The sequence below is a fragment of the Rissa tridactyla genome, chromosome 10, assembly GCF_028500815.1.
Source record: "Rissa tridactyla isolate bRisTri1 chromosome 10, bRisTri1.patW.cur.20221130, whole genome shotgun sequence".
NCBI classification, from domain to species: domain Eukaryota; kingdom Metazoa; phylum Chordata; class Aves; order Charadriiformes; family Laridae; genus Rissa; species Rissa tridactyla.
The window spans coordinates 19,086,341-19,112,627 of NC_071475.1; the positions used below are offsets into that span (position 1 = coordinate 19,086,341).

Below are 26,287 nucleotides of genomic sequence, written 5' to 3' on the forward strand. Positions count from 1 at the left end.
TGTGGCTCTCAGCACAGGTGAAGAGCTTATTGGTCTTAAATTAAATCCATTCACCTATTACACTGTATAATTAAAAGAAAACAAGCTGATACTGTAGAAAGAATTGTTTGTTTGTTTGTTGAATTAGGGAATAGCGTCCTCAGTGGAGGAGAAGGACTGCAGCAGGGTTTATAAGTAGGATATTTTCATTGTGGAGTTGGTACTCAATCCAGGCATCAATAGTGGTAAGATGTATCCCAGCAGAGAAGTATGTGTCAGCAGTGTGCGGCTGAAACTGGTCTGCTTCTGGGAAAACATAGCTGCCGTGTTCACCCCACTCCACTGATTTAAAGACTTTCTTTTCCTTAATAGTATTAGTGAATGAAACCCTTACCTAACAGGGAGGGCTGAGCTCTCCAGAAGTCAGAAATAAAGATGCTGACAGCTTTGCTGCAAATGCAGCGCTAAGAAGATGAGTGACAGTTTTTGAGTTTCTGTAGAACAAGCATATTTTATGAACTTGTTTATGCTGTGCGACCTTAAGGCCATTATTACTGCAAGTATCTGGGAGCAGTGCATGAGTGAAGACAGGGTATGAGGGCAGTTTCTGGAACTGTGCCACTGAAATAGCACTGGACAAGTTCCCATGGGTGTGCTCCTCTGAATTTTATTTCCACAAGACAACAGATGTCCCCGCTTGCTTCAATTCACAGAATTAGATTGAGGGTTGGAAGACGGAAGAATTCTTTATTCCCTAGGCTAAGATCTGGGTTTAACTACGTCCAAATTGATTGTTTATGCAAGTAGGAAAATGCCTTTTCTTGTTCTTAAATGGTATTTTTGTATGCCATTTTTGCCCTGTCTGGGTTTATACTGAAAGGGGATCTTTGAAAGGCTAGGCACAAGGCTGTAAGCTCTGAGACATCGTAGCTACGTGTAAGACAGAAGCTACAGGGAAACACCAGTGTAATGAATTTTGCTCATGCGCAGGGAACTGGAGAACTGGTGTATGGATGGGGGGATATTCCTGTTGTTCATGGCAGCAGGGAAAGTTCAGTGGATGTGTCTGGCTGTTCCGAAGAGATTGGCTGCGTTTTGGGGCTCGTAGAGTCTAGGGAAGGACTGTGTGCCTCCGAATAGGACAGAGGTCTTAGATTTGAGGGCCTAAGGGAGGCTTTGTCCTTCTGTCACTTCTGACTGAGCCACAGAAGATCCAGGGTTGAAAGCCAGAGAGTCACTGCTGTTCGGAAGAGTCTACCAACAAGGGAAGGAGGCCCAGGAGGTGTAGGATCAGGGAGTCTTCTGTGGGAGTTTGCTTGATTAACGTTGGGGAGCAGGGCAGCGCAACTGGTACCTGCAGTGTGTGTGGGAGAGCCCTGCGGAGGCGCAGAGGTCACGGGACTAAGTGCTGGCACCAGCTTCGGGCCGTGTGTGTCCTCAGCCGCTGTGGGAATGATGTGCACGAGGTGCTGGCGGGTGGGAGCAGAGGAGGGAATGAGCCGAGTGCTGAGGAAGCTGGTGGAGGCAGCAGAGGAACTTTGGTAGCGGTAGGAACATATGGTGGAGAAGTGTCAGGGCTGCTACAGTTGTAGGATAGTTTTAAGGAGACAGTCCTGTTACAAATAGGGAGGTTCACAACCAAGATGCAAGAGTGTGCCAAGAACACTGTGTACGGTTCTGTCAGAAAAATGTACGCGCGCAGGAGCAGGTGCAGAACAGGGCTAGGAGAATGAGTAAGGGACAGAAAGCTTAGCAGATGATATAAAACTAAAAGAGATGAGTTTGTTTTGCTTAGCAAGACAAAGACTGGGAGAGAAATGTGATTTCTCTCTGTAAACACTTCATTGCAAAGTAAATACTAGAGGGGAAGAAAAGGTCTTTATAATAAAGATCAATGCTGGCACAAGGACAAATTGGTACAAATTTCCTATTAATAAACTTAGCCTGGAAATTAGATTTTCTACCACTAGAGGACTGAGATTCTGGAGCAGTCTCTCAAAGGGAGAAATGGAAACCAAAGGAGCTTTGTAAAGAAGCATGAGGAACCTGCAGTAGCAAAGGGAGAGTAAATTAAATCTCTGACACAGTCTTACTTTATTTTATGCATGTTGGTGCTATAGACAGCCTGACCCAATAGTCTAGACAGGAGGGCGAGTTGCAATAGTAAGTGGAAGCAGCAGTCAACAGCCGTAATTAAGAATCGATAGCCAAGTTACCAGTCAGCCGCAGGAGATGGGGAGTTTCAGGAGAGCTGAGCTGTGCAGATACCCAGCTTTGGCTGTATCTAGTGTTTAAGAACAGAGACTTCACCAACTAAGTTTAGAGCCTCTTCACAGCATCTTTTAGAACCAAAACTTGCACAGTAGGACTGTGGTAAAGCTTCCCTCTCCCCTTCCCTTCTGCTCCATTCAGGCACAGATCACAGATTGTGGCTGTAGTAGAGTGGCTTTGTCTCAGTGCCCCTAATTCCTTTTTCATAAAAGATTAGGATATGTTTCAGGATGTATTTTGAGAATGCCTTCAGTTTTGCTGGAGGCTTCACAAGAGAGCCTTTAGGCATGAAATTGTAGAAGGAAAGTTAGCGAAGTTTAGCAGAGCTGCCTTAGTCAGAGGAGGTCCTAGGATCCTTTTGCAAACCAGCTGCTGGTTTGTAGCAAGCTTGCAATTGTGTCAGAAAATTTTTGGATTAAGAGAAAAGGAAGTAATTTCTTAAAAGTATTTTGAAAATTGCAGTGTTATCCCAGGTCAGAACTGGGGAATCTATAGGTTCCTATAGGACAAGCTGAACTTTTCAGGCTAGAAAATGAAAGGAAGATGCAAATAGATATGGAAAAAACAAATCAGCTAAAACAAGAACTTCAGCCCTTAATGGTGGTACACAGAAAGGTAATCCCGGAAATGACAGTTCTTTGGAATTGGCATAAAGAATGCAAGAAGCAAGCAATAAATAGAAGATGCAGCTGAACAGACGCATGAGGAATGAAGAAGGGGTAGTAGAGCAGGCAGAGCATGTATCTCTTTTCAGCTCCTAATCAGACATGAGCATTCAGGGCAAAGAAATTTTACTTCCCATTCCTTCTGACTGCAGACCTGGAGAGCATCAGAGATACATGGGAGAAAGCTGGAGGAGCATTATTGCCCTTCTGAAGAAAAACAATCAGCTGCTGCTTTGATTTTTGCAACAATATCCATGGTGTAGCTCTGCTGAGTTTGATTTTCTTTGCAGCATTTTTCTCTTACTAATGAACTTTGCTTATTTATCCCCCAGCATGATCCTGACTTGGCAGTAAAATTAAGTAGGGTGTTGGAAAGCTGCCATTAATCAATGGAGACAATGCATTTATATTCACAATATAAAGTGAATATAAAAATTGCATTTCCCAGAGGAGGCTCTTACCTGATGGTCTGAGATGTCATAGGTCTTTCAGAAGTGGCCAGCATCTCTTGCCTCCAGCTCATTAAAACATTCTGTCCTTGCATTTTCAAGTGATCATAGGGCCAGCAGGGAATTTTGGTAGGGAGAGGGGAAATCATGAGGGACTGACACCAATGTGATCTAATAGTTGGCAAGGATAACAAGCCTAGTCCTCCTCTGCAGCCCAGCTTGACACCTGTAGTCCATGCACAGTGTCTTTGGACCATTTGGCCTAATTATGGAGAAGTTACCTGCCCTGTGCACATGCTGATTTGGTACCTTGTTTTTATATTCTTCTTTTGGTGCACGGAAAATGGTGTGATGAAAGCCAGGGCCTCAGGGGTGCATGACCTGCAGTTGCTATTGACTTTGAGGCACATTTCTCCCCATTTGGCATGACAGGTCAAGAGAGACAGGATTGAATCCTGCTCTTGCCTACTATAAATGAAGACAAAAAGTTGCTCAAAATTGTTAAGTTGTTAATGGAATAATTCCTACAGCATTACCTCACTCTTCTGAATATTTGGGATGTTAAATAACCCATTGTGATAAGTCTGATTTTCTGTCTGATTTGCAGAAGTGAGAAGCTGTGGTTGGATTCTGCAAGACCTAGATCTGTAGTCTGCAGGAACATGGGATTTTCTTTTACTTTCTTTTTCTTCAATATCTGAAAAAATGGAGTTAGAGACTTACTATTCTGTAGACAAAGTTTTGTCCTCAGTTGTCCAAACAATGCCTGTTCAGATATGACAAGGATATCTGTTCCAGCCTGTCTTAGGATGTTTGCCTGAGCAACACAGAGGCATTGGAAAAAGCCTACCTATGTGCTGAGTCGCTCATAGTCTTCTCTCTTGGCAAATGGAAGAGGTGAATATAACAAATGCTGCTCGCTAAGAAGTTGAAAGCCTCAGGAAACCGTAACTAAGGTGATTCTGTCTCTTTCTGAGATCTTCCACAGATTCTTTTGTACTTTCTGTCAATTTAGCATAGCGGTTGGTCTGTGTTAGGGGATAGTCAAAACGAATTTCTGTGTTTCTTTTCATTTATTTTTCTTTCTTCTTCTGCCACTCCATTCTTTCTCTTCTTTTCCTCACAGCTTAACTGAAACCAAATAAATTGCTTGGTGAGTGTGGTACTGCTTTAATTCCTTTTCTTTGCAACTCTCTTAGTTAACATAAGAAACTTTTGCACATTGAGGAGCTTTTTTTTTATTACATTAGTTCCAGCAAAATAGCAATAACAGAAACAAAGGACTTACTTAACTCTCATTTTGTTTCCCTTTTTGTTATTGCTTACTCCAAACCAGAGCAGTGGATGTAAAAGAGGACTTCAAAGTATTGTGAAAAATGAGTAGTTGTAAACTTGCGAGTTTTGCCCTGAATGCATGCTCAGTTTTGAAACTTTCATTTTTGCAAAGTGTTTGAGCTTAGGAGAGCGGGACCTGAAGAGTTTGTGTATTCCTGTAAATTGTATTGAGAATCTGTCTCAGCTATGGACATTCCAGAATGGCAGTGCCCTCAGAATAATGGAAACATTTGGAAAATGTTTGCTGTATCTTTTTACCTTGTGTCACTGCCGCGTCTCCTGTCTCTGCCTGTACGAGTTAGCTGCAAATTCCTATTTAGCCTGGTTTACACAACCACAAGGGCTGCCCTACAGACTTGAGAACTTGTAAAAGCAAACAGTGGGCATCAACCCCCCCCTCAGCTGGACGGAAAAGCAGACATCCATGGAGCAGCCGAAGCAGACTTACGGAATCATAGAACGATAGAATGGTTCGGGTTAGAAGGGACCTTCTAGTTCCAACCCCCCTGCCCTGGGCAGGGACACCTCCCACTAGACCAGGCTGCACAAAGCCTCATCCAGCCTGGTCTTGAACACCTCCAGGGATGGGGCAGCCACAACTTCTCTGGGCCATACTTCTTTTGATGCAGCCCAGGGTGAAAAGAAAGTTGAATGGTATTTGCTAGTTAGCAGAGCTAGCTGTGTTGAAAGAAATTTCAAGGCATTTTTTCTGATCAGGGGTCCTTTTTCCCCCACACAAATGCAGTCCTGCTTATCCTGCCAGAATGGCACGCTCAGCACCTCCCTCAAGCTGAGTTTCAGTCTTTACGCTTACCTGTGCCAGTGGTGAGGGTCATTGCAAAGAGGTTCTTAAACCTGTTCAGCTCTTGTTGCATTAGCTTTTGTCTGCCAATAAGTAATGAAGGGTGGAGTATGTGAGTCCCAAAGAGTGTCTTCATAAATTCAGAGTGAAGAAACTGGTTGAGTTTGGAGTGTGTTGCACAAGACGTATTGAAACCCCGGCCCCACCTTCTCTGTAATCTGAATGCTCCTATTCATCATTGTCAAGATTTTTCCATTATGAGGATAAAATCCCTGCACTGAATAATGAAAGGTCTTTATCCTAGAAGTTATCTTCCCCACTTGTGCCTCACTTAAAACATCAGTGCAACTCTGATATAAACCCCCATCTCCTGTCCTGTCCTCCTACCAGCCGTTCCGTCTCCACAGTTAGCTTGGCAGCTGGGGTTGTTCTTTGTGCGCGTGCAGCGTGTTCACTCACGCTGAGATGGTTTCTTGCTGCCATGAAGGCAAAGGTTAAGAACTAAAATGAGCTCTGCCATCATCTGTAAGGCATTAGGATCCTGGTGCCGCTGCTTCTTTGCAGAATTCCAAGACCGGATGGACTGGAACTTGCCGCCTTCTCTGAAAGACAAGCCAGCTACGGGGGATTTATAAATACTCTTCCATAAGGCAGATACGGAGCATGGCAGGACAGAAGTCGGCCCATCCCCATGACTTGGTTCAAATTCGAGTGATGTGAGCCTGTTCTTGAAATATTTCAATTATAACCAGTGCCACGGCATCATATTTTGTACCACTTTGCCTAGAAATATCTGAGGAGGCAGATCTTGGTCATTTTGGATGTGGAGGGCCTCCCATGCTCGGTTCAATCATTGCTTGCAGTCTCATTGTAAGGATGCAACAGCTCAAAAGAAGGAGCAGATGGGAGTAGAAGAGGAATTAATAAAACGAGGAAGAAGGCTGCAGGCAGTGGGGATTACCCCCATCTTTCCTTTTCCCTGGCTAGGCAAGGTCTTCTACAGTCTTTGTAATACAGAGCTCAGTGCCTAGCCAAGAAGTATAGTCCAGCTGCTGAGGTGGATGTAGTTTTTAATGTCCACTTCTCTATCTAGGATTATGCATGATGACACTTCTTTCTAACATCTGAACGCAAGGGAGTCTGCACTCTGTGCTGTCTGCTGCCCAAAGGTTAGATGTTTGCGTGGTGCTGAAGTCCGTGTTCAAGGCACAAGTGCCAGAGTCCGGAGAGGAAATCCACTTGAGGAAGTGAACTAACATGATGTAATGCTCTGAGAAAAGCCTATGCAAATCAGGAACTACAGTAGCCTCAGCGTTGTGCCTTTCCGTATGAGTCTTCTGTGCTGCTGTTGACCAGGAGGAGCAATGCTAAGCAGTCCCTGCAGGTGATGAAGGTGATTTGCCTTTTGTTTCACTGGGTCAGAGTAAGGATATCTTATAGAAACAGGACGTCATCTAGTGAAAGTTAAGTTTTGCTGCAATTATTGTGGCGTAACACAGTGATGTTTGTGTGAGGTGCTTCTCTTTAGCCTGTTGCTATGAAGGTGTAGTTCTTCTCATTTTAACCACTTTTCTGACGTGCTTAGACCTTCACCATGCCTGAGCCCTTCACATTGATACCTGTTGGAAGTATCTGAAATGCAGCCATGCAGACTGACCTGTTACACAACCTTGGTCTACAACACACCTGTAATTTTCCACCTTAAATGCTAATACTGCTGGGAGGGGTTAATGGTGGTGTGACTCATGACCTGCCTGTTGCCTGCCCAGCTCTGATAAAATCTCTGCAAAGAGGGTTTGGAGGATCACTTGCTCTGATGGTACCAGCTCATGTGGGTGCTTGTCTCCAAACTCCTGTCTCTGCTGGCAGCCATCTTACTTGAAGATTTGAAGTTGACAGCTCCCACCGATCTCATGGGCTTTTCAGTGACTTTAGCAGGAGGATATCCAAGAGCTGTATTTATGATGTAACATATTATAGCGTAGGTTGAGGAGCATTGAATAGTGTGGGATTTTTTTTCATTCTCTTTGAAGTGACAACAAAAACAATGACCAGGTTATTTGAAGATACTCTGATACTCTGTTTGAGTCTGTGTCTGTTGGGTTCTGCCACCGCTCTGTGCAGAGTTTGGTCCGCGTTGGGGATGTATGACCTCTGTGAAGTATTTAAGTGACTCGATCGGTAACTGGGGGACACCTATGATAAACAGTTTTTTACCTGGCTGATGAGGGTTGCTAAATGCTTGCTCTTCGTGCAGGTGTCACTTAGACCAGGCAGGCAGTAGGTGTAAATTAGGAGTACGTCTCCTGCAGAGAGCACGTGGAACAGCGTGGGCACAGCTCTGGTTCACAGAAGTGCTTCTTTATGTCTCCCTGGCGGAGTAAAGGTGACTCAGAGTAGGCATGAATTAATTTTTCATCTGTTTGACCTCATTTCCTCACTGACAGAGTAGTAGAGAGGCACTGTGACATGAGGACAAAGCAAAGTGGCCAGTTCTGGTCAGCACGATGGTGAGGAGGCTGCAGCAGTGTACTGACAAAGGGGTGCTGTGTTAACTTTGTGTCGATTTATTCCAAATGCTAGAACTACTTGTTCCCACGCAAGCAAGGGAAGAAGGAAGAAGTGGAGAATTGTGCTTAATATTAGTTTCCAGTGTTGCAGTTAATTATAGAGTTGTCTGAAAAGCGAATGTATTTTCTTTCCTCGTGTTCCCCCCTCTCTTAAACCAAGCATAGGTGAAAGCATTGGCGTCCCAAGATAACTATAGCAGCACAAGGTCCTTTTTGTTCTGCCTCACTGTTCATGTGTATTAAAAGGAAACAAATCCAGCATTACTTGTATGCCTGAAAGATGAGGCTTAAATGTAGTTCTCACCTCTTTCGTCAGAGAGGTGAGTCAGACCAACCCTGATAGCCTTTGAGAACTGAAAGGTTTGGGTTTTAATATATGTAAAAAAGAAAAGGTTTTATGTAGATCTGCACAAGAAATGGAAAAATAACCATAGTCCTTATAAACGCTGGCAGAGAAAGTTGTTTTTCACAGGTTCGAAAACATTTGATTTTGTTAAAAAGCTCATTCTTTAAGGCAAAGTTCTGATTTTTTGTTAATTGGATTGGTTCCATATTATTGCTAATTTGTGGTTTGAACAGCACATTATGCATTACACTTAACTGTAGGATGGTTATTGCAGCTTAGATCACTCAGAACTCTGCTTATCTGTACGTAATATCTGTACCTCAGCCTGCTTCACGCTTGCAGCGGGCTTTTATGTTTATTTGATAGCTGAGATCAACTCTTTATTCTTTGTGTCTAATAAGACATACAGAAGAGAAGGATAGTGTGTAAAATAATGATATGCTCAGTACAGCTTTTTAAATAACAAAAATTGTACAAGGTACACCGTGATCCAGTTTACAGTGGAGCATGAAAATGGGCTATGCTGAAGGCTTTGGGAAAGGGAAAGTATCTGTAGGAGAAAGTAAACGCTTACCAAGGTTGTATGACAAAGTTACCGGTTTCACTGCTGTAGCAGTGGAATGACAATATAAACAGCCATTTCTTTTCTTTGAACAGTGGTGCTGGGTTTTAACAGACCACCTGTTTTGTTTAGGCAGGCAGTCCCAGGTTTCAACTAATATCTCGGGCATCTGTGACAAACTGAGGGCCTCTGAGCTGCTGATTTCCTGTCTTGGTTCAGAGTCAATACTGTGGGCCCATCAATGTGGGCAGGCTTGACCTTGTGCTCTGGAAGTGAGCGGTGCTGGGACTTAGTATCACTGACAAAAATGTATATAGTCCTCATATGGTTTGGTGGTGTTTGAAGTTCATTACTCAAAAGACGCATGGAGATGCACAACCCAGGAGGACTTTACACCCCGTTTGTTTCCCGAGAAAGGCTGCTATGTCTTCAGAGTGGGGTTCGTGCCTGAAGCACGGTGGTGACGCTCTTCCCCAGCAAGTGATCCAAATGTGGCCTGAGCCCCTCTTCTGTATGTACCAGCACCTGCTCGCTGTGTTACCTTCTCACCAGAGGCATCTGTAGATAAACTGTGGCTCTGTTTGAGCATGAGAGTCGTGTTTGTAGGGTGTGGGTTGAACAGGGAAACAAGGAAGGGCAAAGCACCTGAGCAGTCCTGCAGAGTGAGGCTTATTGAACTCTCATAAAAATGGGGGGAACTTCTCATCTCTTTTTTGAGGCTGATCGGCCTCCACAACAGTAGACAGCAGAGACCCACTGATGACTCGAGAAGCTGTGCCATACACAACAAAGGCCTTTGTGGTGGCCATAAATGCGCATCATTTAGCACCACCACAGTGCAGAAGGCACTAACTGTACCTGGCAGGAAACCCCACGGCTTGTCTCAGTGTGCCAGTGAGGGGGGACCACAGCTCCGAGCGGGAGCAGTCTATTCTTCGTGCTGCTTGGGAAGTTGCCAAGTACAGTTTATCCTGTTAGGATTTCATCAGGCACAGCAGGGACAGAATGAAGGGGAAGGGAAAGTTGGGGGGATGGTTCCAGAGGCATTGCAACTCCTTCTTCACAGCACATCAGCAGGTTCTCAGCTTTGGGTGGCAACAGTTCCTGGTTCCCACTGAGTTCCTAAAAGGTCAGGAACTGCTGCCTCATCCAAGGAAAAGTGTTTCATTCTTTCCACTTTGAGGAAGCAAGAAAAGAGTGTGCTGGATTTCAAAATGGGGCAGTAGCCATTGTCTATATCATAGAATCACAGAAGGGTATGGGTTGGAAGGGACCTCTGGAGATCATCTAATCCAGCCCCCCTGCCAGAGCAGGGTCACCTGGAGCAGGTTGCACAGGAACACGTCCAGGTGGGTTTGGAATATCTCCAGAGAAGGAGACCCCACCACCTCTCTGGGCAGCCTGTGCCAGGGCTCCAGCACCCTCAAAGTAAAGAAGCTTTTCCTCATGTTGAGATGGAATTTCTTGTGTTCCAGTTTGTGCCCGTTGCCCCTTGTGCTGTCACCAGGCACCACTGAAAAGACTCATACGGCAAATTGCAATCTAAGTCCCTCCTCCCAGTCCAGGGGGATTTATGAGCTCTAGAAAATGCAAAAGCAGGCAGTGAGCAAGGAGCTGCTGAAAATGGGCTCAGCTGCCATGGAGAAAGGATCAGAAAGAGGGTTAAAAAGATTTTTTGACTTAACAGGCTAGGTAGAGCAGGCCCTTTGCCTCTGATCCTTGAAGGGACAGCAGAATAAATTTGGTAGAGTCATAAAATATGAGCCTGCAAACCTAAGAAATGCTGGATCCTCCAGCAGAGCAGTCTGGGCGCTGACAAATGGGTGTAAGTCAGATTCAGGTGGAGTGTATCTTTCTGTCACCATTGACCCTTGAAGAAGCATCTGTTCTAAGAATTTCAGTTAGATGTCTGCCTTTAGCTGGGCCAATATGGGCAGCAAGGGCCTGTGCTAGTCTTGTGCTGAATTAGTTTAAAAAAAAAAAAAAAAAGTCCGATGTGTTGTTTAGTGAATCAGTTTTTCCTGGAAGAAGATATTCCCAAAGAGTGACGTGACCTATTTTTTGCTTTCTTTAGACCAGATTCAATGGCGTGAATGGAGCCAAAGTGGTGCACAAGTCTGGCCAGAATCGTCTATCAGCTGTGAATTTCACTGAAGGTAACTCACTCCCCGGCTTTAAGATTGTTATCCGAGTGTCCTGCTTTGTGCCCTGTGGTAACAATGTAAAACCTGCAGTGTGGGGAGAGAGAGTGACACTCTTTTATGCCTTTTCTATTCTGATGGGCCCGGCATGCCTAAGGTACCTTGTGGTACTAACCAGATGGGACGCAGCGCTTGGGGCGAGCTCTGGTAGGCGGAAATTGCTGAGGCTGTTTCTAATGTGATGTGTGGTGGGTACACAGCTCCTGCCCTCTGAGCTGGGGCTCACTGGAAGGGGACTCCAAGGAGTGCCTTAAAAATAAGGGAATGTCATGTGAAGAAAGAGGGCGGGGATGCCCGAGGCTCTCCTGTCCCCCTATGCTGTGTGCCAGAGGCGTTGTCTTTGGCTGTTGTCTCTTGCTTTGTTCTGTGTCTGTGTTTTTTATAATGGGTGTAGTGAACAGGCTTCCCTCAGAGTTTTTTTCCTGTCCATATTACAGTGAAGTAGAGAGATGTGGATAAAACACAGGTGTTTGTTCCAAAGCACTGTTTCTGTGCACAGGAGAATTCAAGGCAGCAGCGAAGCATCACAAAACTCACAAGATAACTGGTGCTATCGATCAGCTGAACAGCAGTTGTTGGTTGTGTTTGGTTGGCTGAGAAGACAGGTGTTAGTAACAAGTAGTAAGAGCCAATCCAACCAAAGGCTAATTGTTTTTTAAAAAAAAGTAATAATTAAGAGCACTTTTATGTGATTGGCTGGGGGGTTTGGGTCTGAAAAAAAACATCATCAACTTACATTTAGTAAATCTGTTTCCTCACAGTTTCTCAAAAACTCGTTTCTCGTTTTTAACATATTCTATTTGTACATGTATAGGTAAAAAAAAGAAAGCATAATGTACATTTGAGGGTAGAGTTTATATATTTAAACTCTAATACCCTTGGGTATTTGGTAAACAGTGACATAAATATCTCATGAACACAAGTTCATGAGAAGAACTTCTAGAAGTAGCTGCAGCTCTCAAGACTGCAGAACAGGATGGATTGATGTGTGACAAGCTGAAGAAATGGGCCTTTTGGCTTTAGCCTGACTTCTCAGGATTGGCTGTTGAACGCTGCTTAAGCAATCTTCCTCCTCTTGGAAGTCAGTTAGCGTTTCAAGTTAAAACTTATTTCAGTTAACACTGAGTAATTGTAAATTTAAAAAAGGACTGTAGCTGTCTTAGGTGAAAGCTAAAAGGACAGCTAGAGCAGAATTAAATAGTCAGGTACTCTAAAGGCTACATGCTGCGGCTTCGTAAGCTCCCACAAAACCCACCTTTTCACATAAACGCCTTTCTCTTTCCTGACTTCTCTTTCCTGAAATGCAGCACATCTCAAAGTTCATCAGAACCTCACTCAGAAGAGAACAAGACAGGGTCCAGAAAGAAAGATAAAAGCTCTTTGGTTTCCTCAAAGAGGCCTCCCATTGTGGCAAGCATTCTCACCACCTCCTCCTCCGAGGTCCCTCTGCACAGAAGGGAACTTAACAAAGCATTGAAACTAACTGCCTTTCTCCTGGATGAAGGCTGAGGGTGCTGATCTAGAAAAACTTATCCCCAAAGGCTACTTTTTACTCTGGGAAGCAACACAGAATCCCCTGACCACTGATAGTGTTTCATTCCTGGAGACGTGTGTGGTCTGTAACTCAGTTGTGGCAGGTGAGGGGAAAGGGAAGGTTCGTTGTGATTTTGCGGTGAATCTGACCTGTGGGGAAGCAGCCCTTCACGTCTTATGGAGTGACAGCACTGCGCGTAAGGACATACAGCAGGTAGTATGTCTGCCAGCTAACCTGACCTAAGTGGTAGTTGCTTGCTAAACCCAGGCTGTCATCAGAGCCTCGGAGATGAGGGGTGTTGGGTTTTTTTAAGGCTTTGGCACAGACTTGTCTCAGATAAGAGAGGTTAAGTGAGACCCAAATGACACAAATATTCCTCATGGTGGTGGTGTTGTGTAGGTGAATGTTTCCAATAGAACAGGCCTGAGTACTATTGTTTCTGTTCATATGGAGCTAGAAGAGCATACAGCTGTCTTCACAGACACCGGTAGCGCCACAGTTACCCAGCTCCAAGTCACTCCGCTGCAAAGCATTGAATATGGGACCATACACTGAAATCACTCTGAAACAGAAGCCAGCACAAAATAAGAGCTGCTTGTTAAGCAGTGCGTCATGGAGAGAACATGTGGCAACAGTTTCTCAGAACTCATATTGGCTTAAGTGGTATCAAAGAGGAATTCAGCCTGTGGTTGTAACCTGTGCCAGGGGTTCCCAGATTTGTGTTGCTCTAGTGCACGGGCAGCAGCAATGGCAACCATAGGTATTAGCAACAGCCGCCACTGACAGTACTGGAGTCAAGGGCAGATCATGAGATCGTGGCCGCTGGAAATGTGCTGTTTCGTGTGTATAGGAAGGTGTGTCTCTAGTTTCCTGTTTGCACCCTCCCATCGTATACTTTTCTAATCCTTAAACTACCATATTCCGTCCCAGAGGGACCTATCCTCCCTGTCCTGTGCTTGGTAGATCCTTGCTTCCGAAGGCAGAGTAGAGTGATGTTCTTCCCCATTTTGTTTTTTTGTCCTTTTAAGGTTACCTTTGATAATGTAGGCAACCAAGCCAGAGAAGAGTGATCTTCTAATAATTTGTGAGGCTAAATGACATCCCAAAAGAACTTGAAGATTTGAACTGAAGCACTGGTCGGAAGCTGAAGGATAATGACTGCAGGGCATACATACTGTAGGGTGTACTTTGCATGAGAATGAATGTGTACAGCACCCGCAGAACATACCTGGGTGAACTATGTGTAGAGAAGACTCGATGCTTTATGTTCTGATGTACTTAATACCGTACTTAGGGCAGGGAATTAAAATCCCAAAGAAAAGTCTTACCTCTCGGCATCCATGGTTTTGATAGTTTAGACTCAGATTACAGTGTCACCAAACATGGGGTTATTTCTCCACTTAGATCTTTAGTAAAAACCTATTGAAAACCGGACATATCAGGATAGTAGCAGATTTGCTCAGAGTTTAGAACAGTTCTCCATTTGTATAGTATAAGATGGAGCTGACGAGGTTTTAAAAGAAATGTGATTGTGTAGTATGTTAATCTGAGATAATTCTTTAGTGACTTTGTGCTGTTCCTGTAACTCGAATGTGTCTAGCGTTGAAAAGATAAACTTTCACTTTTATTTAATACTATATTATTGTGTGGCTTGCCTGTGAGTGTAGTGTACCATTTGGAAACTACTTAAGGAAGCTAGAAGGTCATCAGGGACTGCTTGGCTGTTCTCCCTGCTGGTAGGCTGCTCTCCACAGCCAAGAGCAAACACCAGTGTGGCTTTTAAGAATTATGGTGAAACGTTGTCCTGGTTTGTAGCAATACTTTCACTTTACAAATGGGAAAAGCCCATTTGCAAATGCAGCAGTTTATTCCAGTATTGAGTGTATCCATATACATCTCACGTCTCCTCTTTTGCAGCCTGATTGCAGACCTAATGTGTCAGAACTCATAGGGACAAAGAGCTGAGCAACCCGGTCTAACTGGGAGGTTATCCCTGCTGTGAGGAAGCTTGATGGACTAAATGAAACCCAGAGATCCCTTCCAACTTCAATTATATATATAAGAACTTGGAAGAGTCCTTTCATGCTCTGACCTAGGAATAGTAGCAAGAGATGTAGGCAAGTATCTGGGTTGGGGCTAGAAGTCTTCCCACAGTGAGATCTAGTGAAAACCCCAGAAGGGTTGATGGGCCTGACTTCAGCCTGCTGGAGGGATCTTGGGGCTGGCTACCTGGCGGGGGTTTGTCTTTGGCTCGCGCAAGATGGTTTAGTGAAGGTGCGAGGAGGGAACGGTTTGACAAAACACTTAAGCAAATGCTGAAAGCAACATTTTATTGTTGGGTGCCGTGAGATATTTATGGTCCTAGAAGTTAAAAGCTTTTCAGTAAATGCAGTTGTTCATCTGATCCTTTTCCATGCTTATTTTTCTCCTCTGGGTTCCACCTAGGAGGGTTCTGCCCCAAAAGAGAGACCCAATAAGATATTTCTACTCCTTTCACTGATAATGTCTCCCCTTGCCTTTCCTTTTGTCCTTGCTGGAGTCCCCCAGGGCAGAGGGGCCTCAATCCCCGGGTGTCAGCCTGCATCATGATCAGCATGGTGCAGAATTCAGGCTCTTGCTTTGTCCCCCCTGCTGTATTCCAGCCATGATATTTTTCTTCCCTTTCTTTTACACCTGTTTTGGGAGTGCTTTTTAAAGGTCTAACTCTCAGCCCAGCACCCAGCCAAAGCAGCGAGAGGATGCTCCGCTTGCCACGGAGAGCAGAAATGTGATGGGGGTGGAGGTGCCTGTTAGTCCCTGCTGTCACATTGACTCCGTGGCGGTTGTGCAACTGGAGTCCAGGAATCTGCATCCAGAGAAGATAAGTGCATGTTGGTTACACAAATCCGCAGGTGCAGTCTCTCAGAGTGGAAGGATTTATGTGCTGCGTGGTCTCCAAGAAATCATTGAATAGTGTTTTGACAGACCCAGCACATCTGGGAGCAAAGGATTCCAGAGCTGGATGGCAAGTTGGTACTATCTGCATGACTGTGACCTTGTTAAAGATAAATCTAACTAAAAAGAATACTTTCCCAACTGATAATGTAACGTATAATTTACCCAAAATTAAAAGACTTTTTGAGTTAAACTTGGGGAAAAAATATTAGAATTAGGTGTTCTTTAAGAACAGTGCATTATATGGCAAAGAACTGTGATTCTGCCCTCAGGAAAGAGGCATCTTCATAAAAGCTGATCATTGTTCAGTGGTGAAGACAGTATTAGCAACAAAAAAGTAAAAGCAATGTGGAAGGGGAGGGAGAGTGGGGCGCAGTTAATATAAATTAGAAATGAAGTGCAGAAAACTAGAAATGAAAAGGAAAATGTAAAATTATCCTTGGCTGCTATCTTCAAGGACGATAAAGTATTTAAACATTCCGCTTGAAACAGAAAAAGAATTGTACAAGGCCTCTTTGAAATGGAAATGGTGCAATTGTTAATGACGATGGAAATAAGTAGAAGCATTTAGTAAGTAGTTCTGATCTGTGTTTGGATGACAGTAGAATAATACACTAGAATCACAGGAGGATAACGAATTAATTTCTAAATAATTAGGCCTCCAGAAAAAAGTGTTATAAAACACTGGCTGGCAATAGTACGTGTTCAGATAACTTGCAGGCAAGAGCCCCAGCAGAGGTGCTGAGAAGATAGGTGGTTTGCAGATGGCAGTTTTTAATGCTGGGGAAATCCAGGACACTGGATTTTTGGCTGGGGTTTCAATATGCCAAAAGGGAACCTGGATTAGTCAAACAAAACAATCGTGGGGAGTTTAGAATGAAGGACTTCTTCCCCGGCTCCTTCCTTCTCTGTGGGCTTAGGGAAGAGCTCTGAGGGAGATGATCCCTTTGTGCACCTGCTGGATTTAAGGCCTCTTGTGACTCTTACAGGACAGAATGACACTTCAGCTTCATTAGGAATAGGTCGTTCAGAGCCATTGAATCAAAAGAAAAAGGCTCTGGGTCACAAAAAGCCACAGAGTGCTGCTGGTTTGACAGGGAAGCGAGTGAGCTGGCTGAGATTCAAAGCTGTCATCCCCCAAAGCAGTATCAATTTTGGATTAGCTGTCAGTGGGAGGTGGTAACGTGCTGGTCATTCTTGGATATTCTGTCCACCGGTGAGTTAAGCTCCTGCTTACTTACAAATTAATTTCCTTTGGAAATATTCTGAATGATGATGCAGGTGCTAAAATGGTAATTCCTCTTTTGATGGGCTAGGAAGGGAGCGTGGAGTCTGTACGGCTTCGAGCCTCCCTGCTAGAGAAAAGGTACGCTCGCTGTTGAGCTTTTGTGCTTGCCGTGACACTGTCCAGCTGCAGGGCTCGGGTGCTCTGGAGAGAGCACGCCTGTGAGCTGAGGGAATTTTCCCACCTTTGCAGCTGCTCCAAAAAAAGATTTATAAGATTAACTATAGGAAGGTCTTTCTATGTCCTGGCTGTGTCTGAACTTGGGTGCTGACAGGGGCTTGCCCACTGTGGGATCAAGGCCTGGATGAGATGTGAAAGCCCAGACTGCTCCTACCTAACAAATTGGAGCATAAAAGTCTGAGACACTGCCCAAGGAAATTCTTCAAAGACACAGGGACGACATGCCTGAGTGCCACTTAGCAGCCAGTGCCTTTGAGCTCCTTGCTGCAAGAATAGCAGTTAGGAAAAGCCCGTTCAAAGGAACAGCATGCCTTTGGGGAGGAAAAGAAGGCAAGGCTAAGGGTGAAGCGTTAAACTAGTTCACATGCTGATTCTGCTTTGAATTGTATGCTAAAAGGTATTTATTGTCTATACCTCTGCACAGTCCTCCACCTTCCCATCAGCTTTGCCGCACAGCTTCTCGTTTACCCTCCGTTACAGCTCTGCTGGCCTCAGCTTGCATGGGTTCACCACGATGGCAGAGGCGCTAATTCCACTTCCATTTCCTTAATGATGCCTTAATAGAAAGGTAACTTGGCTTTGCTTAAAACACTGGAGTATGTTCCACTGAATTGCATTTGACATGTATTTTTTCAAATGTACTTACGTCTCCAGTCAGCGTTTCGTAGTTTAAGAGTAAATGATTTCTTCTCGGTTTTCTTCTAGGAAGCGCTGGTGTCTGTGAATATCAGAGAGGCTTTTGTGTTGTCAGGTTAATTCGGAGGTTAGGGCAGTCGGTTTCTGCACTCTCACACTTTGCAATTTGCACCTGATATTATTTGTCACCATGCATTACGAATAAGATTCCCAGCCTAATCTTTTGTTCCTACTATCAAGCTGGTATCTTTAATTATGATGTGAAAGCAATATTAATTAATAGATGAATGGAAGGAACGGAACTAGAAATGGAATTACAAATGGAATTATTCATATTTATGGAAGCTTAATTATGCTATAATGTTTTGTAGACCTGCACTGAAAAAGGTCTGCACTGTATGAGAAACGCTTGCCCTCGTGCAGCTTTACATAATGAATTCTTAGTATCTGGAGCTCCGAGTGAGCGATTTTTAGATGCAGCTTTAGAGCCAGCACAGCTTTTCCACTGCAGGGTGCTGGCAGGGAGGGGAGCTGGGCCCTTCCTTCTCAGCCGTCTTGCCTCAGGGTGAATCAAAGGCATAATGGCTGATTTAAATTTATGCTACTGTTGTCTGGTTCCCATATCCTATTTCTCTCCTTACTTTCTCACTTCCCCTGCTCTGCCCTCACCCTCTGCCTCCTGCAATAGCAGGGGGTGGGAATGCAGTATATGAAACCAGCGCAGGGGAGCTCTTCGTCTTTCTGCCTCATCTGTCTTGATCCATTAGAGATCCCACGTTACACAGGAAAAATTTGCCAGAAGTCAGTAGCTTCTACGTGTAGGAAGTAAGTTTAATCCTAAAATTTCTTTGGCAGAAGCTGTTTAGAGGACGTTTCTAGGGGCATGCTCTGCGCATGATGGGCTGTTCCATCTGTTTGCAGAACGGTGTGAGCAGAGGAGATGGGGAGGTACAACTGACCTCTTCAAGGGTATTGCCAAAGCTAGAAAATACAGCTCTGAAATGTATTTTAAAAGACCTTCCTCTGACTTAGCTCTGCATCCATGTCTTTGCATGTCCTAACTGGCACTGTGAGGCTACTGGTGCTGATATTGTAGAAATATATAAAAATGAAGCTCCCTTTCATTCGCTGTCAGCTGCAAGCTTTGACAGTTTCTGAAGCGTTTCAGCACTTCTTAGATGTCTGACTGTGCTGCTGCTTACAGAGTATTTTCTTTGTCTTATTCTTCTGGCAGTTGTTAGCTTAGAATGCAAAGAGATTTTCCAAATAGTAATATGAAAACTGGTTACAGAAAAAAGATTTATTTTTTTTAAAGTGTAATTCTCCTATTCAGCCCCCCAGTAAAATTAGATTAAGAAAAAGAGGAAAGGAAATGGAGTCTTCTAGTTTATCTTGTAACAAGCGCAGTGCCATGGGCTCCTGCCGTCCTTCCTCACTTTGTTGTTAGGTGTGCTGCAGGGTGATCGCTGCCCGTTTGATGCATTTTGCAGTTTGTATGCTGGGTTTGTCTTTCAGTCACTCCTTTCTGTACCTGTTGCTGTTCACAAAAGTCAGATTAGCATTATTGCAGAGGTACCGCAGACCTGTCGTTTCCTTCATCCGTTAAGGATAGGGGTCCGAGGACATTCTGTTATACAGTGAATTGCAGACCATAAGGGTTGTATCTGCGCAGAAGTTCCTTGTACGTGGGCTGCGCACTCTGAAGTGTTCCGTGCAATCCCTGGCCTGGGTCACTGTGAAGCCACATTTAATTTAAACAAGGGTACATTCAGCTGGCCAGAGTGCGTGTTTGGAGTTTAAACTCATGGTGGTTTCCTCCTGCCTCCATGGGGCTGATTACCACACATTCCTTTCTTTTAATTTCAACCCTCTGCAGTTCTAGGAAAAGGTCATTGATTAAGTACTGAGAAACCAGTCTATTTGTGGGTGCAATTTTGTTGCTTCAATTACATTACTGTATGCTAAATATAGGAAGGCACCAAGCAAATCCCAGTTCCTGGACTGAACAGGGTGTTCAGGAGCACTGTTCAAATTTAAATGGTGTGGATTGGGCCTCTGTTTAATTCTAGCTAACGAACCGATTTCTGACAGAGTGTAAATCAGCACAACTACATTGATTTATAGGCAAGTAGCTGGGTCATCACAGTTCCGCACAGCTAAAAATGAGCCTAGTGCCCAGCTCTTCGCTTCCTCTTTCTAGTTGAAGGTAGGAGAGATAAATGGTGCATCACGCTGGTGTCCCGGAGGGACAGCAGAGTGCTTTGGTCTCTTAGCTGGTGTCTGGGAATCTAGAAATCGGCACATGGAAAATGTTAAACAACCTGTAAACTGGTCTTGTAGTTTGCTGCTGATCTGTCTTGATCCATTAGAGATCCCACGTTACACTACCTTGCTTTCTGTGCTGTTCCCTGGGTGTGTTTTTTTAATAGCCCTGAAATCCAAGAAAGGTACGGATGAAGTCTGCTTGTCTTCCAAATGTGCGCATGGCCTTGGCATCGCAGGGAAGTTCAGTCCTGTGTAACCATGCAGATTGGCATTTTCCTTCTGTGCAGCAGGTGAAGAAAGCACTAAACAAACAGAAAACCACAGTGTTTTAAAGTGCATGGAACACTTGTAATAGGTGAGAGACTGGTTGCGACGGAGACAGGCGTCTTATCTGCTGAACAGCTACTGTATATCTCAGGGACCAGCTTCTCCTGCAACGCCTCCACAGCAGCACGCCACGGCCCTGGCCTGGGGTGACCAGTTGTTAGTTTGAGCTGCTGCGTGGCCCGTTCATTCCGGGGCCCATTGGCCAAGACGCCCACCAAGGGGGCCGGTTTGCTGGGTGTTCAGCTGGGGCGTACCAGCACAGGTCGTCCAGGCTTTCTTTTCTTTCTCAGTAGGGCCAGACTTGAGTCTGTATGAAAGATGGTGTGAATTCTCATCCAGCTGCGCTGCCGACTGCAAACCTTGTAGCAGGGTTTCTCCCGCTATTCACAGCTCCATGCTGCTGCCTTGTATTTCAAGGTCAGCTTGTGGGGAACCATAAAACAAACTCCGTCTGATCCCTGTTTTCCTTTTTTGTGTGCCTCGAGGCTATCCTCACATTCCTCGCAGCTGGTGACTGCTCTGTTTCCCTGAATCTCATTCAGAGTACTGTACCTACAAGCCAGATGCTTGTCATCTCTAAAAGATGTTTGTTTCCACAGAAGAATAGCAATGAGGTTACTGTCTGCTCCCTTCACAGTGAGCCAGGCTGGGAGAAGTCCAAATATCCAATCATGCCTTGGAATTTGTATTGCATGGAGATAAAGCAGCCAAAAATAGTTTCCATGAGCTGGATGGTTCTGTAGCTTTCTGTGTTTATCTAACAGGAAAATGTTAAGAAGTACAGTAGGTCATGCACTAAACTGAGCAAAATCACGGGGCGTGTGGGAGCTCACGGAGATGAGCTTATCATTTATTTATTTGATTAACTTAACCTCTCTCTACTTGAGAATTGCCTGCAGTTTTCTTGCATTGCTCTTATGTTTATTTGATAAAAGGGAAAACCAACCCAGCTGTACCGCGAGGAATTAGAGATGCTGAAAGAGGCTTTTGGGGAGGGGAGGAGGGAAAGAGGAGAGTTTGCACAGCTCTGCCAGAGCCTTATTTTTTCCTGCCTTCCAAGAACAGGGCTGTGTTCCATCCCCTGCCGCCCCCTCAGCTGGTGCTGGGAAGAGCAGCTGAGTTTAGCTCACTGTTCCTGGAAGTCACTGAGACACTAAGCATCGAGAAACCAGCATTTTCTGTAGCAGGCTCTGCTTGAATGGAAAAGATGAGCTGATCTTCATCCCTCTTGTTCCCTATCCTGGATTAACCCTCACTCCACCGAGAGGCACTACAGAGCCTGCAAAATGGGTTCTTTTAGAAAGGGACAAGGGTTTTCTTCATTCACTGGGGCCATGTGTCTGGAAGCCAATCTGAAATACAATGTCACGTCATCGGCCAAATGTATCCCTGATGTAATTCAGGTTCGCTACACTTATGCTAGGACCACCTCTTATTTTTTTTATCTTGCCTATCAGAATTGAAGCAGGAGCAGCTGTTCAGCCAGGCAGGCTGCTCCATGGCCGTGTCCTCCCTGGGCTCTGCGCTTCAGTAGGCAAAGTGCCTTTTGGAATGCAAAGAACTTCTCAGCCACAGGGTCCCCTGGAATTGTCCTGGTTAAGGTATACCTTGAGAGGGTAACTACAGCATGAGGCACAAAATGTTTGATAATGTGCCTTTAGACCCATGTAAAGACTACGTGTGCCATAAGGTGAATTCCAGTCAGTTAATGAAATTGCTTATATGAAGGTCTGCATATGTGTTGCGAATAAGGGTGAAGAGTTTGTAGTTTATAATCTTGTGATTTGGGCTTTGTTTCTTGCTGCGTAATTGGGGCCAAGCACTGTTCTCTGGTGCCTCAATGTGCCCTGTGTGGTAGAGGACGTACTGATACTGTGGTTCAGCTGGGGATCGCGAGGGCTTATTAATGACTCTGGGGTCCCCAGGCAGAGACATCTCTGGAAACACAAACTATTACAGGATCACTGGAAATGCACCGGCTCATTTGCTTCTTTCTTCAGGCTGACTCAAAGCTTGTTATTCCACAGCTGTGACTGTCACAGCCATAGCCCCAGTGCCAAATTTATCTGAGTCGGATGGCTGTGATGAATCTGATGAGATCCAGAAAACAGCTTAAGGTGACCAGAACGTAGCAGATGTAGGCATTTCTATTGCTATTTCCATGGATGCAATTAGCCGAAGACAAGTAGTCCAAAGGTTTTTCTCTTTCAGTGTTTTTGGCTTGCTTTATTCAAGGGAGAAAGAAAATCCCTTCCTTTCCCTCTGTGCCTAAAATTGGTTTAGACTCCTCACTTTTCACAGGTTGTCAGGTTGATTTTGGTCAGTCTGGGAGCTTTGCTTTCTCAGTCGAGCTCTGATAGGGGCTGGCCCCTGATTTCAGCTCCTCAGCGCGTTACTCCAGGAAAGAAAACAAACTCACCGTGAATGCCAACATGGGCATCTGTCAGAGTACACACAAAGAAGGAGAGAATGAGAAGGGGTTGGGTTAACCTGGGATGTCAAAGTCACTCTTTCCAAGCTGGCACTGGTAGCTGCCTGCAATGAGGTGACTTTTTGAGATGATTTTTGTGCCTGTGCAGAGTTCATGGAGGTGACTGGTTTTTTTTCCTGGCATGGAGGGGCAAAGGAAGAAGGGCTGAAGCACTGGGATCTTACAAGTCTCTGCTTTGCCCCATCCTGTCCCCTAAAGGCATTTATTTACTGCTGTTCAAGTTTCAGTCTTCATAGTCAGCAATCTGTAGTACTGCAAGGCAGAGAAGTGTGTGAATCCTGTCTGAGGGTATGGCCTCCTGGGAGGGAACTGAGTGAACAACCCTATCTCCTGCCTTCCCCCTGCCACCACCGTGGAAGCGCTGCGGTTTGGTTAGTTGCCTGGACAAATAGCGGTGGGGAGGTTTCTCTGCTGGAGCACGTATTCTGGGGAAGCATGACGGCACGGTGCTGGAGGCTGCCCGCCGCCTCCGGTGTCTGCAGAGGTGCTGAAGGTGCAGGCGCTGGCAGTTCCCTGCAGGCGTTGCTCAGCCCTTCTCTTGCGTGTGGTCTCATTTGGGTTTGTGCAAATTCTTGCTACAGCGTGGGAAGTTGCCAGAGCAGTGATGTTCATGCTGCTGATGAGCCTGTAAAAGTTTCTTTGTTCGACTGCCGCAGTTCTTGGAATTGATCTCGGCCAGGCAACGTCTTGAAAAACAGTAACTAGAAAAAGAAACTCTTCCACCTGATGTTTTCCTGTTAGAACAGATTCAAAGGGAAAAACAGAGCCTCTGTAAAAGAGTGCAGGCATCCTGTGTGGTGAGGAGGTGTCAGCAGCTGAGTCAGGTTCACAAAACATCGTTTAAACAAAAACCCGTGAGTACCTGCTTGGCTGGACACAGCTTCATCCCTGTGCTGTGCCCACAAGGTGGGTGAGTGTTTGCAGGGGGCAGAATAACTAACAGATGCTTATAAAGCATGATAGCAAGAGTTTGGGTCCTTGCGCTGTGGCCTCACAGATACTGCCTACAGGAACAAAATGTCATTGTCCCATGTCTGAGTGACACACTGGTCACAGTGAAATAAGGAATTACAGTATAAGGTCCCACTGAATCCGTGATAACTATCACAAACTTCCAACAAATTGGCCTTGAATTTTCATAGGCGAGGGATAAGAATTTCCTTTGATTTGTGTTTTGTGGTAAAAATGTTACTTTTTTATTACCAGAAGTAATAAAAAAAGTTTGATTGCCTGCTCCCCTGTGCACGGTTCCTATACACAGCTCTTCTTCCCAGGCTCGCCAGCCCTGTGACATTAGGTCATGTGAGCTGTGACGTTTGTCCTAGAAATACCAGGCTTGAAACTTAAAGTAGTCATTATTATTTCCATTACAGAACCGTTCAGCATTTTGCAGTCTGGGATGCATTTATTGTTAGAGGCATATACTATCCAGCAGCCAACGCCCGGGGTGCTTGCATTCAATACCAGTGAGGTAAAAAAGGGGAGAAAAGGGACCCAGAGCCCAAGGACGCATCACGTTTTGTCTCAGGATAGCTGACAGGTTGGGGCAGAAATGGAAATAGGCTTTAGATCTTCTGAGTCTCAGCCAGCACCTTTGCTGCCCCTCAGTTGGGGGTAAAAGTCGTCTGAAACTGATGGTTTGATCACTTCTGGCTCCTGCCTCACATAAATAGCATAGCAAATTTGCAGTTGGAAGGCTGTATGGTATTTTTTAGTGCCATATTGTGCATGGTTAGGACTCTGAAACAGTCCTTGAAATTCAGTTTAGATCTACTTCAGATGGACAGAGCGTCTGTGCAGCTGCAGCCCGGGCGTGTACCTGTGTGCTGGAGCGTGAAGCTCTCCCGGGAAGCACAGAACAGCCCCTTCTGAAAATAATACTTCTTGAGAGTGAATTTTCTGTATAACCAGGCCTGGATTTCCCTAACTCGTGCTGTGTCTGTGATTATGTGGTGCGTTTTGACCACAGTTGGGACAGGACAGGGCCTTTTCTGACTCTGTGAACAGAGTTTGTGAAAGCCCGTGCGTAGCAGCAGCTTGGGCTCTGGTGTCTGCGCTGGGACAGTCACCGCTTCCTTCTCTCTTCGATCAGAGTAGATTGTTTGCAAAAGCAATTTTGGGTTCTTTGATCGTGGCCTGATTTACAAAACACCAGCCCTGCTGGTAACAGACGGGAATACCTTGTCTTGTGGGGGGAAAAGGGTTCTAGGACAAGAGTTATCAGGGCTCATTGATAGGGCTTTAAAACAGATTTGAAGGGGGGTGGGGACGGTACTGGACTTGCTGGTGAGGTGCCAGGGCGTAGTTGGTCAGCACTTGTGGGGGAGTGTGCCAGTATTTCTGAGAGCCAGAAGGCATACCACATCTCAAGGGTCAAAACTACACACACGACTCCCTCTCTGAACTGCTTATACACCAATGCACGCAGCATGGGCAATGGGCAGGAAGAGCTGGAGATCTGTGTGCAGTCGCAGGGCCATGATCTCATTGCAGTTACTGAGACGTGTACTGGGACAGCTCACATGACTGGAACGCTGTCATGGATGGCTATGTCCTTTCCAGGGAAGACAGGCCAGCGAGGCGTGGAGGTGGAGTTGCACTCCATGTGAGAGCAACTGGAATGCATCGCGTTCCCACTTGGGGCGAATGAAGAGAAGGTTGAGAGCTTATGGGTAAGGATTAAGGGGCAGGCTAATATGAGGGACACTGTTGTGGGTGTTTATTACAGGCCACCTGATCAGAATGGGGAAGCTGATGAGGCCATCTACGGACAGCTGAAGGTAGCCTCGCAATCACAGGCCTTGGTTCTTATGGGGGATTTCAATCACCCTGATACCTGCTGGGAAGACCACACAGCCAGGCATGCCCAGTCCAGGAGGCTCCTCCAGTGCACTGATGACGACTTTTTGACTCAGGTGGTGCAGGAACCTACAAGGAGAGGAGCACTCCTGGACCCGGTACTGACAAACACAGAGGGACTGGTGGAGGACATTAAGGTTGGGGGCACCCTAGGTTGTAGTGATCATGAATTGTTCAGGGTCATGGGTACTACACACAAAACAACAAGAAGTAGAATTACAACCTTGGATTTCAGGAGGGATAACTTTGACCTCTTCAAGAAACTGCTTGGAGAGATCGTGTGGGCTAGGGCTCTGGAAGGCAAAGGGGCTCAAGAGAGCTGTTTGGTATTCAAACACCACTTCCTCCAAGCTCAGGATTGGTGCGTCCCTAAGAGCAAGAAATCAGCCAAGGGACACAGGAGACCTGCATGGTTGAGCCAGGGAGCTTCTGAAAAAGCTCAAGTGGAAAAAGGAAGTTTACAGTAAGTGGAAGAATAGACTGACCCTTTGGGAGGATTACAAGAATGCTGCCAGAGTGTGCAGGGATGAAATGAGGAAAGCCAAGGCCTGTTGAATGAGGCAGGAGCCATGGTGACGGAGGATGCGGAGAAGGCA

General features: G+C 45.3%; 1 protein-coding gene across 3 annotated transcripts in view; it reads left to right on the forward strand.

Annotated features, from left to right (window-relative positions):
* Positions 1-26,287, forward strand: part of HEMK1 (HemK methyltransferase family member 1) — a 151,189-nt gene that overhangs the window by 42,948 nt on the left and 81,954 nt on the right. For all 3 annotated transcript variants that reach the window (XM_054215789.1, XM_054215793.1, XM_054215792.1), the window contains one exon: positions 11,054-11,135. Coding sequence is in view for 2 of the 3 variants with exons in the window: in XM_054215793.1 (XP_054071768.1) it covers positions 11,054-11,072 (19 nt within the window). In the remaining variant the exon portion in view is untranslated. The remainder of the gene's footprint in view (positions 1-11,053; positions 11,136-26,287) is intronic.